The sequence below is a fragment of the Anthonomus grandis genome, chromosome 4 (genome assembly GCF_022605725.1).
Source record: "Anthonomus grandis grandis chromosome 4, icAntGran1.3, whole genome shotgun sequence".
Classification (NCBI taxonomy): Eukaryota; Metazoa; Arthropoda; class Insecta; order Coleoptera; family Curculionidae; genus Anthonomus; species Anthonomus grandis.
The window spans coordinates 38,652,470-38,669,797 of record NC_065549.1 but is presented as its reverse complement, the minus strand read 5'-3'; the positions used below and the strand labels follow the sequence as shown (position 1 = coordinate 38,669,797).

The 17,328-nt window shown below is 35.0% G+C and overlaps 1 protein-coding gene across 1 annotated transcript in view; it reads right to left on the bottom strand.

Moving 5' to 3' along the window:
• Positions 1 to 6,114, bottom strand: part of LOC126734779 (axotactin) — a 158,588-nt gene extending 152,474 nt beyond the window's left edge. The window contains exon 1 of the mRNA XM_050438502.1: positions 5,794 to 6,114. Within this exon, the coding sequence (XP_050294459.1) occupies positions 5,794 to 5,796 (3 nt within the window). The 5' untranslated portion in view covers positions 5,797 to 6,114. The remainder of the gene's footprint in view (positions 1 to 5,793) is intronic.
• Positions 6,115 to 17,328: the final 11,214 nt, after the last annotated feature.

Sequence of the window (17,328 nt, the reverse complement as noted above, 5' to 3'; positions counted from 1 at the left end):
TTTAAGGTTAGAATTTTGTTCTAGAAAGTTGTGTTTATATTGGCAGTACGATGTGTCTTCAGTTCGGATTTGGCACGCTTTTAGGAGTTCTTTACGATTTTTGCTACTTGGTCATGCTTTTCAATTTAATTGAAAAGCAGATTTTTTACCACATTTTCTACATCTGTCATTTTGTACCTTTTTGTATATATCCCTTTAATATGTGCTTGATATAGTTTTTGTCTTGACAACTTGGTCTTATTTGACAATTAGTGCTCCTTTAGTTTCTAGACTTAGATACATCTGTGTCAGCCATCTGAGTGAACCTTGCTTATGCGTAGACCATGATATCTTGCAGTTCTTTAGATCTCCAGTTGTTAAGAGATTCCTGTGTATTTGAGTCATAGGGTGTTTCAGATTTATTTTCTAAGTTAAATGTTGTGTGGTCTATTTTGTGCTTTCGAAGCATATTACGGTATTAGTATTATTGTAATTATTATTTATTTATCCGTAGACGCAAGAGTATTTTACATAAATTAATGGATGTTACGTGGCTTAATATGGAAAATGCAGAGAATTACATTCCATTACATTTTACTACAGAATCCTAAAAAATCATTCCTTTACAAATCTTCTTGATAAAATAAAATTAAGAGCCTCAGAAAAAACAGTAAATATTATATATATTTATCTTGTTGATATTCCAAAGCATAATAAAGAAATTTTCAAATGTTCGTTTTCTTATAATGCGGCCAACCTAAGCACAGTTCTACATATCAGGTCTAAGAATTAAGTAGACGGAAGAGTAACACATGCTGTACATATAGACTTTTCTAAAGCTTTTGACACAGTAAAGCATGAAACATATTTCTTTAGGATTATATAATTTCAACGGTTTGTATCGGGGATATTGTTAAACCATTCATCAACAGATTTGTGTCATCTGCCAAATTCCTCAAGGTAAGGTCAATTATTCTAGTTTGACAACAGCGAAAAAATAGTGCTACCTAGACAAGGCTCATCCTCATTCGTGACTACTCATTGGATTCTTTATGAAGTTAAGTCACGTAAGACCAATATGGCAGGTCCAGATTTGCAAGCAAGATTTTGTTAGTCAATGTTATCAAAAGCGTTTGACTAGTCAACAAGTAGGGGTAATATGAGGAAAACCGACCAGACGGCCAATACCGACCAGGCCATTTTTGATTTAAAAAAACCTTTAAAACAATTTTACTACAGCGACACCCATGACCGCTAGCGTAATCTAGAACCCAGTATTGTGGTCACCATTTTATCTAATGTTTAGGGTCTGTGGTAAATTAAAGTTGTTTTTCCAATAGGTAAATATGTTAAAATCATTGTAAAATAGGGCATTTTTTTGATACTATATTTTAGATAACACCTTTTGAAGTATAAATTTTTTAAATTTTTCCATGTAAATCTTTTTAATTTTTTGTAGGTTAGGTTAATGTAATCAGACTATATTGTCGGGTAAAATCGACCACACTGATCGGTTTTACCCGACGTTGGTTGGTTTTACCCGATTATTAACGAAGTTTTTTTTCTCTTAATAGATTTGTTTCAACATGCCTTTTAAATACCACAGGAAAACTAATCGAGCTTCCTGGAATATTAAAGACATGACATCAGCCATTAATGCCGTTCAAAATAATACTTTAGGCATAAGGAAGGCCGCCAGAGCCTATAATGTGCCCTATGGAACTCTACAAGACTGTCTTAGGGTAAAAGTTGATAATGTAAAAAAGCGTCTTGGAAGGCGGATGAGTTAAGTTAAGTTAAGTCCTGTTCAAGAGGAAGATCTAGCAAACTATGTAATTAAAATGTCTAAAATGTTTTATGGGTTGTCTAGGTTTCAAGTCAAGAAAATTGCGTTTTAATTTGCACAATCTAATAATATACCTAATAACTTCAATAAGGAAAAAGGAGTATGTGCCAATGATTGGTATTATGGTTTCTTGAAATGTCATCCTCAGATCTCCCTTAGAAGACCTGAATGTACATCGCTAAATCGAGTTAAGGGATTTAACAAGAAAGAAGTTGACTTATTTTTTACGAATCTCTCTAGCATATGAAAAGCATAAATTCCAAGCTGACCGCATTTACAATGCAGATGAAACTGAAATAACTCCTGTTCATATTCCTCCCAAAATTCTAGTTGTCAAAGGACAACGTCAAGTTGGTGCTATTACGAGTGGGGAGCATGGCAAACTAGTAGTTACTGTGCTTTGTGCCATGAGTGCTGCGGGGGACTATATTCCCCCTATGTTTATATTTGGCAGAGCAAGAATGAAGTATGAGGTTACGAAAAATGGCCCAGTAAATGCAATTTACAAAAATTCTAAAAATGGGTGGATCAATGAAGATCTCTTTTTGGAGTGGCTTCAACATTTTGCTACACACACTAAGTGCTCAATTAATGATAGGGTCTTACTTATTATCGACAATCATTGCAGCCATTGCACATTACATGTCTACAACTTTTGTAGAGAAAATGGAATAGACATAGTAACCCTACCTTCTCACACATCACACAGGTTGCAGCCATTAGATGTTTGCTTTTTTGGGCCATTAAAAACCGCGTATAATCGTGAGTGTGATTATTTTTTAAAGGCTCGAAATTATCAAAAAATTGATCAGACAGATATTGCTGAATTATTTAAAAAAGCATACAATAAAACAGCTACAATAGAAGAAGGTGCAAAAGGATTTGAGACCACAGGAATATTCCCAATGAATCGAGAGATAATAAATGAAGAAGAATTTGTTGTCACTGAAGAAGAGGAAGGAATTGAAACACAAGAAAAAGTAGAAAACAAACCATTAGGCAAGAAACATAACAATATCGACAAAGAAAAAAAACATATGCCCATCCACTACTGATATGAACAAACCTCAACCAGGGCCATCTGGATTGTGTCAGTTCAATAGGTCACAGCAAAATAAAAGTGATAGTGATTCCAGTGATTCGGAAGCAAGTCTAATCTCTTTCACCGATGAGGACACCGATAATGAACCAGACAGGACCATTGGTACAACTATCTCGTTTGAAGATATTCAAGCTTTTTAAGATCGGTAGAAAATAACCGAAAGAAAGCGCACTCTCAATTCTTTGCTTCAGCTCCCAACAATGAAGAATTGGAAGTTAAGGACAAAATGAAAGCCAGAAAGAAAGAAGTAGAAGCTAAAGGAACCAAAAGAAAAATAATAAGCAGTGGTAATCAGAACGAAGAAAAAAAGAATACAAAGAAAATATAAAAACTGGAAGACGCGACTGAACTATGCATCATATGTACGGAATTTGGAAAAGATAAGGAATGGTGGATGACCTATCCTTGTGGAAATCTTCGCACGCTGAATGTGAGGGGGTGGAAATCACACAGGTGTATATATGTCATTTTTGCCAACCCTAAAGTGGTAATTTTTCAGTGTTTATTTGAGTATATTATATTTAAGTTTATTTAGTTTATAAGGTAATTTGTTTTCCAGAATTATGTTTATTTTATACCTATTAAACGTTATAAGCAAACAAAGGCGTTTATACTGTTTTTCTCGTTTTATATTGCACGGTCGATATTACCCAACGCATATGGTTAATATCGACCAGATATGGTAATACTATTTTTTTTCAATAAAACTTAAACTTTTTTAAAACATGTTTTGCTACTTATGCATTATTTTCCTATTCCCAAAACTAATATTTTTTTGACCCAATACCTAATATATTATTAATAGAAATTATTTTTTCTTAAGTAGTCGATATTTCCCATACTCTATACTCCAAGATAACTAGCTAAAGTCTTCGATACCATTTAAGGTCCTGAACAGTCACAGTTCTCATCTGCTATAGTGAGCATGAGTATTTAATTTTCAACGTGATTTTTGTATCAGTATTAGTTTATGAAACCATTTATTCTCATCATTATTCTTTACCTCAGATCTACATACCTATGGACATTACACAGTACATATAGACTTCTCCAAGGCGCAGTAAAGCATGATATTTTTTAAATCTTCAAACTGGATTAAGCAGCCATGTCTGTCGAGATGATTTAAATGTTTCTTAGCGGGACATTGAAGTTTTAATGTTGTTTTATGGTTTCATTTCAATCTACCCAAATGCACTGTAGAAGCTATGTTCCAGTAGAGTGATATATGAATTGTTATTATTAATAAACAATATCTCAAATAAGAAATGAAATTCCTGAAATTTTCCAATAATGCCCTATGAAGGTTTGTTCAGTATATTTTTAGGATAACCCAGGAAATTCCAAGAACTTAACTGAATTCCTCTTAGATTATTATTAATATTAATTAAATTGCTTTAATTTAATTCTTCTCCAAACTTTATGATTCTGGTGCATACGATTGATAGTGAACAGTATCCACATCTTTTGTGATGTCTTTATGGCGTTCGATTATGTGTCTCCCAAGATCCTTATAACAGAGCTTTATTTCTATTCTTTACCAGGTCTTTATGTGCTTTATATACTGACTTTCCTGCTTGTCTTAGACGACGTGTTATACCTAGTTTAACATAGCTAAGCCTACAGTTAAGAAATATCGACGATCATTAGAATGAATAAACCCGCTTTTGCCTTTCAGACGGTTTTAAAGCAATATCGACTGCTTTGAGGAAGCAATTTAAAAGCGTTCAAATAGAAAATCTCGTATGTAACCCACCAGAAAGAGAAATTGAAGCAAATTTCCCGAGATAGTAGCTGGGCAATTATCGTAAAATCGCGGTGCGATCTAAACGGAGCAAAACTATAGATAGAGAGATTGGGAATGTCGATATGAATCTGCTAATGGCCACTGTAATCGATATGCGAACGAGGGCTGTTTTTTGGCACATATATGTATCACCATAAAAATTTTAATTTAAAATATAATTATTTTAAATTAAAATCTACAAACCTGAAACTAATTTTACTATTATCTTAAAATCTGAAAGATTTACGGTTTTTTTAATAGCACTAAATGATTTAGAAGGTATTAATCCTTACAGGACCGTTAAAAGAAAAATTTTAAATTTACTAGTTTTAAAAGTGTGTAATTAAGTTAATCACACTTTTTAACAAATATATAGTCTTGGAGTTGGTTCCATTTGTGGGATCATTTAAGTAATGATCTGGAAAAAATTGATTACCTACCTAATAAGCAAACAGTACCTCTCTTTTTCTTCTTTTCTTTTCCCTCTATCGCCTTTTTTCTCTAATTCGCTAGCTCTTACTTTTATATTCATCACTTCTTATAGTTAATTTTAACTTAAATTTATCTTTAAATTGTTTATTCTGTGGCCTCAACAGCCTTTAATTTTGTTAGGGTACTGAGAAATCGACCCTTTAGTTTACATTTTTTTCAGCGCTGTAGTTAATATGGATTAGTAAATGCCATTATTATAATTATTACTAAGAAAAAAGTACCTAAAATTGCGTAGACTAGGATTTTTTCATACCAATCGGAATCCTCGGATCTTATAACAACTACGCCAGCAACAACTCTAACTATAGAAACACAACAGTTGTGATCTCTATCTTCTGTAATTTTTTGATTCACAACAAAACTGCAGAAAATTTGTTTTTTGAATTAACTGAAAATATCGCTGATAATTGTTTAAAAGTGTATAAATTCGAAAATTCACGCACGGCTGTAGAATTAAAAAAAAATACATATATAATGTTAAGGCCCAATAAAGACTTTTAAAAGACGTAACACAGTAGCTATCACATGTCATGTCATGTAATTTATAAAATTACATTTATTTCTTGTAAAAATTAAAAATCAATTATTTACCATTCTTAGACTTTTTATGATCTCAAGCAAAGCAAGTTAAACGCAGCAGTATCAACTTTAGTTACTCCCTTATGCATAAGATGCTAAATATCCGCACTTTTGTTCCATCACTATCACTATTAAGAAACAATCACTTGTTATAATGAATTCATATTTAATTAAGTTAATAATAAACTAAGTGAATTTAAATTAGAAAACCAGCGTGACTAAATTAAAAAAAAACGAAAGAAAAAAACCGACCCGGTACCGCGACGACAGCCGCATCTCAGGGAACGTCTCGAGAGAGAGATTCACGGACCAAGACTACTAAATTGCTATTATTGTTAACAATTATTTCCTTGGTACTATCTGCTTATAACGTTACGTCTGCCACTGGTTAAATAAGATAAGTACACATAAAAACACACATTATATTTAATGATGTATATTGTGGATGTTATTTATTGAGATATACCTAGGTACCCAGATATTAGTTAGATATAGAAACAAAAGCTGTTTATTTATTTAATCATGAATATAAAAATTGTCTATAGGATGTCTATAAGAAAGACATTTTTATATTGACATGTACTAATTAAATATTATACGACATTGCCAAACTAATTATATAAAAACAAATCCTTCATTACCATTAAAGAAAATAATATGTACAGTACACATTAAAATAAGGTACTTAATTGAACTACAGCTAAGAATGTTGCTACACATTCATATAGAGAGATAGTGAGAGATAGCGTGGCAGAGTCAAATACATTAGTATTACACTTCTTAAAGCTTTACTCATAAATCTCAGACACTAAAAGGTATTTTATTAAAAATTAAAATGGAACTTACAATTTTGTATGTATACATGAAAAAATTGAAGATAAAAAAAGAAGCAATATGAGAATCAATTAGGCTAGTAAAATAAAGTTGTAAACGCTTATCAGTTTAGAAATACCCGCGTTTTATTAAAATTGTTAATTTTAAATGTTGGAAAAAAATAAATATTGCATCTCAGACATCCCTCATCACTTTATTCAAGAATTAACACATGAACTAAATATTATTTGATTTAAATTTAGTTCTCAAGATATTGCTGTCAACGTCAAAAACACTAACCTAACTCGCCTTGACTGTCGTTTAATTGTTTCCAAGGTAAAAACTGACTAAACAATTAAAACTGAATGAAATGTCACGAAGCGCGTCCTTTTTAAAACCCGATGGAACAGTTTCGAAATATTTAGAATTCTTCATTGTTTTTGCGGAAAGAGACCAATAATTTTAGGAGAATACTGACAGTCAAAGCAAGCAAGTATTCAAATTCTAGAAAATTAAAACTACAGGGATTTACAATAATATAACCTAACCTAAATAACCTAAATTGAGGCCAAAATGGGGATCTCGAACAAGATGAACTACTTAAAAACTAAGCACTATAGATAAAAATAAATTGTCCAACAAAACCAAACGTAACAAGAACCCTAAATAAACCCTATGAATCAACTTTAACTACAGAATACTAATACAATAGTACAAAAACTATAAGGAGAATAATTAACGTATTTACATTTTCATACTACTGCTCCCCTCTCAAGTTTGATCGTCCCGATGAAACATGGGACCACCTGAGTCATGATAGGGCGCTAGCCGGACGATGTTTACAATTTTCATCTTCGTTGTCGGATGTCGTTGAATACGGTACACCACGTCGTTGATTCTGGTGACCACATTGAATGGACCTTCCCAATCCTTCTGGAGCTTTAGTGACTTGCCCTTCGTCCTCCGTGGATTATATAACCAGACTTTATCCCCAGGATTAAAACCGGTAGAATTTGCCTTCATGTAATAACGTGATTTCATTCTGTTACTTTCTAGATGAACTTTATCCCGTGCTTTTCGTGAACAATTTGCAAACGCTCTTGTAAATGGTCGACGTACTCCTCAAGGGTTTCAGACTTATGGGGTCTTCCAGTAAGAATGTCCAAAGGTAAACGAAGTTCATCACCGAAGACAACTTTTGCCGGGCTTTTTCCAGTTAACTTGTGGATAGAAGAACGATATGCCAATAGGAATGGTTATTTACAGGTATCCCAGTCGGTTTGCATAGAGTTTACCACCATCCTCTAATAGGTTTCAAATGTGCGGTTAAATCTTTCAACCATTCCATCAGACTGAGGGTGTAGGGGGGTTGTACGGGTCATATTGATTCCCAGCAACTGACATACTTGTTGGAATATTTGTGAATCAAAGTTCCTTCCTTGGTCTGAATGTATCTCTCTGGGTACACCAAATCGACAAATCCAGTTCTGGAACACCACTTCAGCTACTGTCGTTGCTTCTTGGTTTGGAATCGGATAAACCTTGGGCCACTTACTAAAGTAATCCATAGCAGCAAGAGCATATCGGTTTTTGAAGCTACTAGAAGAAAGGGTCCTGCTACGTCTATGGCAATTCGTTCAAAGGGTGCACCAACAAGATACTGCATTATCTTTCCTCTTGTCCGGGTTCTTGGGCCCTTGCTTGACGAACACTGCTCACACTGTCGGCACCAGCGTTCAACATCTTGATGACTGTTCAGTCAGTAAAACCGTTCTCTAACTTTTGCCAAGGTCTTACTAACTCCAAAATGTCCTCCGCCGACACCGCCATGAACAGCTTCAACGACTTCTGGAATCCGTTTTTGAGGAAGGACTGTCAAATATGTCTCTTCTTTTCCATCTACGCTCTCCTAGACTCTTTTTAACAATCCATCTTTTATAACCAACGAATTCCATTGAGACCAATAAGCTTTTAGTTCTGGAGATTTGTAAGAAATATCTTTCCATTCTGGTTTTGAAATTTCTCGAGATTTCAGTTCGTAAATAAGACCAAATACTGGGTCATCACACTGATCTTGGATTAAACTAGCTACATCCCATTCTTTAGAACTGTGAAGGCCAATACGATTACAAGTAAATATCTTTGGATGCTGTTTTGATTCCTTTTTAAAACAATGTTGACATGTTTCAATACAGGGTCTTCTCGATAAAACATCGGCATTTTGGTGATATTCGCCTTTCCTATGTTCTATTGTAAAGTCATACTCTTGTAATCGTTAAAGCCACCTTGCTATTTGTCCTTCGGGGTTTTTAAACTGAAACAGCCATTTCAGCGAAACATGGTCAGTTCTCAGGATAAATCGTTGACCATACAAATATTTATGGAAATGTTCAATAGCTTTTACTGCTGCCAATAGCTCTCGTCTGGTGACACAATAGTTTCTTTCTTTTTTTGATTACGTTTTACTGAAATAAGCTATCACTTGCTCGCCATCTTCATATTTTTGTGATAGAACGGCCCCAATTCCCAACATTGCTTGCATCGGTATCCAAAATAAAAGTTTGTCCAGGAATCGGATATGTTAAAATTGAAGATCTGCATAGTGCTCTTTTTAACCGTTGAAATGCTTCTTCACAGTCTGTTGACCAACTAAATAACATTTTGTCCTCCATGAGCTTATGTAGAGGCTTTGCAAGGTTAGCGAAATTTCTTACAAATCTTCTGTAATAGGTACAACTTCTTAACTGGTGTTTGTCAGTGGGTCGTGGCCAATTTTCGATTGCTTCTACTTTATCTAGATCAGTCTTGACACCTTTTTCTAATGTTACATGGCCAAGGTATCGAACTTCTTTTTGAAATAAGCAACATTTTTTAGGACTTAGCTTTAGGTTGGCTTCTCGGAGCTTAACAAATACCTTTTGAATATTCTTCAAATAATCTTCAAATGTTTTTCCCAGTATGATGATGTCATCTAGATAAACTAAACATGATTCCCAAGTTATTCCACGTAACACTGTTTCCATAAGTCTCTGAAAGGGAGCTGGAGCATTGCAGAGTCCAAAGGGCATGACTGTAAACTGCCAAAGTCCTGTTCCAGTCGAGAATGCGGTCTTTTCCTTATCTTCTGGGTGCATCTTTACCTGCCAGTATCCACTCTTTAGATCGAGTGCTGAGAACCATTGTGAACCTGATAGCGTGTCCACTGTCCAGGGTGTCGTCAATTCTTGGTAGGGGATAACTGTCTTTCTTGGTAATGTCATTCAGTCACCGATAGTCTACACAAAATCTGGTGGATCCATCCTCTTTCTTCACTAGCACAACTGGAGATGTCCAAGGACTCTGAAAAGGTTCTATCACTCCTTGTGTCCTCATTTCTTGGAGCATTAAGGAGACTTCTCTTTGTTTAGCTATCGGAATCCTTCGAGGTGCTTGTTTAATCGGAATATTGTCTCTAGTGTTAATTCGATGCTGCACCAAATTAGTTCTTCCCAAGTCATTATCGTGCAAGGAAAACACATCTTGATTTTCTTCAAGAAGACGTCGCAATTTACTACACTGGTCCATGGCAGAAGATTCTTCAAATGGGTTTTGTAAACATACAGGAAAAGGTCTTTTTAAATAACGACTTCTATCAGCATTTTTCATGACTACCACTACTTGAGAGCATACACCAATGTTCTCTCCTTGTTTCTTCGCTTTTAAATTTACCATTCGAACCAAAACAGTAGATTTCTTCTGCGTAGATGCGTGTGGCTGGAAAAATTCCTTGACCATATATTTTGCAGTTTTCCATGAGCAATCAATCAAAACAGTTTCTCCCTCTTTTCCTCCAGTTATAGCATTAACCACCATCTCTGAATTTCCTGGTGTGGTAATATCCTTGAATAACTTAACGACTCTGGTATTTACTTTATCTTCATATAGGTGGTGCATAAAAATCTCTTAATTTCTCTTCGTCAATATCCGGTTATATACATCCATTTTAAACTGCTGACCATTCATAACATCTAATCCTAATATGACATCATCCATGATTTCTGTCACTAGTGCTGGCTGTTGGAATGTTGTTAAACCAATGGTGACTGTAGCTTCATGCAATCCAAGAATCGGGATCCTTTGCCGATCCGCAGACCATCTCACATTCACGGTCGAATATTTTTCCCGGTACTACCAAGCTCTCTTCAGGTGCCACATCCTGAAGCCTGCCGGTTTAGTCTTACACGTAGGGCTTAGTAGCACCCAGCCAGCTTAAAGTTGAAGTTTTCCTGGTTCCTTCGTTCTCTTAAAGGCTTGGGGCATTGACGTTTAAGGTGCCCCTTCTCATTGCAAGTCCAGCATTGCAATGGTCTCTCAGGTTTCCTCGCTAATAATGATTCAATCTTCTTTAGGCGGTCTTTGAGATCACTTTCTCTAATTTAGTAGTAGATACATAGTAGTATAAACTGCAAAATCAACTAAGACCAAAGATAAGCTGGCCTGTCCAATTTTTCTTTTGTGGTTCTTTTTTGTCTATTCTTGTTACCTTCCGTCGCATGCCAGCCAAATTGCTTTGCCATTTTTTTTCTACCCTTTTTAGTTTTAGTTTTGTTCTTTTTTAGGTTAATTAGGGATTTTTTTTTGTGTTTATTTATAATGTTTTCGAGGCCTGTTGTCCTTCTTGTCCTTCTGTTCGGGTTGTTGTCTTCTAAATTTCAATTGAGCCTGGTAGACTTGTTGTAGATGGGCTTCACCGTATCTCATCTCTAAGATACGCACCAGTACGTCGAAATTGAGCTGATCCTCAGATGGCACCATTCTTAATATTTCTGTAGCTTTTCCTCTAAGGCTTAGCTTAAGATTGATTGCCTTTTCTTCGTTATCGCAGCGATTTCCCCTAGCAGCGGCCTCAAATTGATTCAAGTAGGTACTCCATGCTTCTTTGCCGTCGAATTTAGGTGGCTTTACTTTCATCATTGTTTGCATTCCAGGATCGGGATGAAGAGGAGTCCGTTTTACTTTCATCTCTAGTTTTTGGATCTTTTTTTGTAATTATCCCAATTCTTCTTCCACTGTTGCTTCAAAGTTAGTCATTAATTGTTTCTGATTCTTCTCCAGATCTTCTTTAAGTTGTAAAACTCGTTCCTCTTGTTTTCTGTCTCGTTCCTCCTGCTCCTTTTTAAGATTATCTTTCATGATTCGAATCAGGTCTTCATTTTCTTTCTTCAGGTCAGATTTAAATGTCTTTAGTAAATCTTCCTGTTTCTTGTCTCGCTCTTCTTGTTCTTCCCTCTGTTTACGGTCTCGTTCTTCTTGCTTGCGGTCTCGTTCTTCTTGTTCTACTTTTTGCTCGTCAAACTTCCTTAATAGCAGCTCCATCAATTCCTCGATCTCCATCTTGCCCTGACTTCTTGTTAAAGGCATCCAAATATCCTTTACTTCTGACACCAATTGTAATGAAATTCGGGAACACACTTTTATTGTCAACGTCAAAAACACTAACCTAACTCGCCTTGACTGTCGTTTAATTGTTTGCAAGGTAAAAATTGAGTAAACAATTAAAACTGAATGAAATGTCACGAAGCGCGTCCTTTTTAAAACCCGATGGAACAGTTTCAAAATATTTAGAATTATCTTCATTGTTTTTGCCCAAAGAGACCAATAATTTTAGGAGAATACTGACAGTCAAAGCAAGCAAGTATACAAATTCTAGAAAATGAAAACTACAGGGATTTACAATATTATAACCTAAATAACCTAAATTGGGGCCAAAATAGGGCTCTCGAACAAGATGAAATACTTAAAAACTAAGCACTATAGATAAAAATAATAAACCAAACGTTTGCATGATGATTCGATGTTGGTACGTTTTTAACATAATTTATCAACCCATGACTCAAAAAAAAAACTACAAAAAGCTATAAAATTACATAAAAACTTTTTAAATTGGAAGAAAATTATGAGACTAAAATTGACTTGTTTTCCACCCAAAGAGAATTTAAAAAGGCAGTCGTCACACAACAGTTAAAATGCCATTAACGTCACTATTGTCATATTTGATGTACGTCAAAAATTAGTCAATCAGAATCAATCGGCCATCTTGGGTGGCAGACTATTTCGCCCCGCCACATTCAACCTTCATACCGGTGCTTATATCAGTCAAGAGCTCACCTGCAATTTCTAGTATTTGCGCAAAGTGATGTTTAGTGCCTGCCAAGAATTTTAGATTGTCCATATAGACCAAGCGGTTAATATAAATTGTTGCCCCGTTATTATTGTTTTTGAGCACAAATCCATAATTTGTGGTGTTTAATCTTGTTGACAAAGGGTTATTATTATTGTTAAAAATAAGAAAATAACTGAGGATCCGAGCACTGCGTAGTATACCTCATTAGTATAAATGTAATTTTTTTGTGCTACCTGTAGTTTTGTAATTTCTATACTCTATTTCAGAAGTGTATAGAGCAATAAACTGGGGAATTCCGTTCTGTTTGGATTTCGTGGCCATTCGTTCATAGGCGCAGGTACTTATAATATTTATGAATTTGATTTTCACGGATTAAATGCCTTTATTTTGAAAGAGATTAAATACTAAATAAATACTTTTAATCCTTTTGTATAGGTACCTATCTTTTAACGCTTTGTAACATGCAAAAATGGGGTCAGGTAATATATACAGACTATAAATACTTTTAAATCATATTGTAAACGTTAGTAGTCACTGCTACGCTGTAGTGTAATCACAATATTATTATCCCAATATTTAAAAAATGGAGGTATTCAGTCCAACGAAAAGATGTACTAAAAATTCTCCACTATCGCTGAGTGAAAAAGTTATTATTTTAAATGTACATGATTGCATAAAACACGATTACCCTAGTTTTACTGTGCAAGAAATTGTTGAAAAATGTTCTCGAATGAGTGGAATTGGAAAGTCCACCATTTTCAAATTGTTGCGGGAAAGAAAAGTAGCAGGTCAAGTGGAATCTCCCAAGCAAAAGCCAGGACGACCTACAAAAGTCCTTGATGAAAATGCTAAATGTATAATTCGAAGAAAAGTTCACTCTTTTTATTTTAAAAAGGAAATACCCACCCTAGACAAAATTTTAATGGAGCTTGGCCGAGATGACAGTATTCCGTTGATAAGTAGAAAACTTTTATGGAAAACTTTAAAAAATATGGATTTTGCCTGGGAAAAGCATAACCGCAAAGCACTTTTACTGGAGAGCGACGAAATTGTTTGTTGGAGACGACAATACTTGAGAAGTATCAAGCAGTACCGCAGGGAGCAAAAGAAAGTTTTTTATCTTGATGAGACGTGGATTAACGAAGGTTATATAGTCCAAAAAATGTGGCAAGACAAAAATATAACCAGTGCTCGCCAAGCTTTCATAGAAGGCCTGTCTACGGGTATTAAAGTACCTTCGGGAAAAGGAAAAAGACTTATAATCACACATATTGGAAGCGAAGAGGGATTTTTAAAAGAAGGTCTGCTAACCTTTGAGTCGACTCGCACAGGAGATTACCATGAAGACATGAACTCAGACGTTTTCGAGGACTATTTTGGTGAAATGATAAAATTTCTTCCGGCTAATTCGGTGGTGGTTATGGATAACGCAAGCTATCATTCACGGCGAATAGAGAAGACGCCAACTTCAAGTTGGAGAAAGCAAGAAATTATCGATTGGCTGACTGCAAAAGGTATTGCGTTTGAAGCAAATTTGATAAAAAAAGAACTGCTGGCAATAGCAAACTTACACAAAACTCGTTTAATGAAATACGCCGTGGAAGATATAGCCGAAAAATATAATATAACTGTACTGCGCTTACCGCCATATCACTGCGAACTAAATCCTATAGAACTGATATGGGCGCAGGTAAAAGGATTTGTAGCAAGACAAAACACGACTTTTAAAATGAAAGATGTTAAGCTACTGTTTGATCAAGCCATTACGGAAGCGACACCAGAGAATTGGCGAAAAGCAGTCCAGCATGTAATTAAGCAAGAGGACAAAATGTGGGATCTTGACAACCTCATCGATCAGACAGTCGATCCTTTAATTATAATGTCAAGAGGTGATGACAGTTCGTCAGATGACGAAGAAGACTACAATCTATTATAATTTAAAATTGTTATACACTGTTCAAAAAGTGCCAGATCCAAAAGTGACATTTTCAACTGTTTTACTCTACATATTATGTTCAATAAATTTGTGAAAAAAATATATTATTCCATTTAAACAAAAGTAACTTTCTAAAATAAAATAGCATTTAAGTACATTAATTATAAGGTAAAAGGCAAGTCCCAGTTGCACGCCTTTGGCGAACCGTTTTCAATGTTTATCAGTGGGTAACAATGGGCAAAACTCATAAATTGACCCAAAACCGGGTGGCACTACTTGCAATCAACGAAAAGAAAGAATTTTACATTGAAACTAATACCCAACTAAGGTAGTGGCATAAAATATTGGTGGATCACCAGGTACCACTTTTGCATACCTAATGAGGTTTTATTGCTCTACACACTTCTGAAATAGAGTATAGATATATCATCGTGACGCGGTTCGCAACTTTACATAGGTGTACTAACACTACAGTTTTACCACCTATATTTTACAGATGAATACCGTAACATGGGGATACTTTGATCAATTTTTTTCTACATTTGGGATTCTAGCTACTCTAATATGGTTTTACAGTAATTAAAAATAACCTTAGCAATCAGTTTTATTTGATAAACATCCTACAAATAAATAAACTTTGAAAAACTACATATTTTCGAGAAAAAAAATAAAAAATCATGTGCTCAAAGATATACTTAAGTTGGGGATACTTTGATCATCAATTTATTTTGTATGGATTTGTAAAGTAACCCCTTTTAAAAAGTGCCTTGAATTAAAAAAATGTTTTTAAATTGTAGATTTAGGCTAGACAAAAAACAAAAACTTAAAATAAGACCATTTTATTGACAAAAATAGTTTTCTGTTAATAAATAGTAGAAATAAAAAACTCGCTTTACTTAGAAAAATATATTTAGCAGTTACATATTATTGAGCATAAACCGTGTCAGAAGTATTATCATTCATTCGAAAACATAAACAAAAGAAAATACCACTTCGAAAATACATTAAAAAAATATTATCTAAACTTCAACGACAAAAATGCTGGAGGAAAATTCGTTCAGATCTTCGTCTAATTTTTCTGTGGGATTGGATTGAATTGCAATAATATCCTCAGTTCTGATCACAGAAACATCATCCGGCACGAGTTTAAATTTGGTTTTGTTTGTACTAATAGCTTTAAGACCGGTAACTATGAGGGATCTATTTCAGTAATCTTACATAGATATTTGTAAGTTTTTTTACCTCTCTGCGAAAAAAAAATTGTCAAAATATATTGGCCAACTTCATATATATCAAGCTTTTCCGAACGTAAAGGCTGTTCTGAACTTTTATTGATTTCCTGTCGAAGCTCCAACAAGTTCATATCGTCTTCGCTGTCAGAAATATTATCCAAGACTGTTGTAGGAAAACTATATCCAGGTGTAATGTTATCTTCCTGAGCTTTTACTGATGCCGTAGATATACTACAACCAGGTGCAACAGCTAACCGTTTCTTTTTCCTTTTTGGTTGATTCGGATCGCTAAATCGCTGCTCCTTTAACATTGTAGTAGGGGCGCTTTCTACGTCAGCAGGAGGATCTATGGCATCAGTATCCCGGGGTAATTTTTTAAAAACTTGTTCTCGGTCTAGAGGGTAAATACCAGAAGCACTAAATGCACGTATTAAATTACGTTTGATCACTGATTTCATTAAAGTATCAGACTTCTGTCGTGGAGGTCTTGCATCCATGTAGTTCAATGTCTTTTTTAGAAGTTTAGCAAATGTGTCCTTAGGAACCGTTGAGAGTCTTAAGTTTTGCAACTTCCATTCTGAAAGTATAGCTCTCCAGGATTCTTTTAATGGCCTGAAAAATCCGGCGTCAAATGGTTGACAAAGATGAGTCGAATTTGGAACAGATGAAATCAATTTCATTTTCTGCACACGACTTCGTAAATTCGGGATCCATATGGGAAGATAGGTTATCGCCAATTAAAGCCTTACGCCCATCTAAACGTTTTGCATAGGGAAGAAAACTGCTTAAAAACCAATCGCAAAATGTTGCCCCATCTAACCATCCACTTGGTGTTCGCTTAAATCTAGTCCCTAGAGTGCAACATGGCTTGTCACAACACGGGAGTCCTTTTGGGCCACCCTCTTTCCAGGAGTTATATAAATGTAGACTTTTAAAAATCACGTATGGAGGTAATAGAGTCCCATCAGCGGACCCACATATCATAACGGTAGTGCAACTTTTTGAGTGGTTCATAACCTTCTCAGGGTATTTTATGCCACGCCTATAAACACCACGTTTTTTCCCTGGATCATCGGAAAGATTCGATTCGTCATAATTAAATATATTTGCACTGGGAAGATCTCTTATTACCACTTCTAGATTATCATAAAATATATTTAAAGTTTCTTTGGACACCGCAGCCCTCGCCCTTTTTATGTTAGTAGCTAATCTTTACCCGTAAGAGTCTTTGTGCCTGTTTAGAAGACTATATGTCCAATCAACACCAGGAATATTGTTTTTAAATTGATTAACAACAACACCCTTTTGGTCTAAGTAATACTTGGCCAGCATCCTTATGTCCATGAGACTTAATGCAAATCCCCAGTCTGCACATTTTGAAGCCGCCTTCAGTATTGGTATTT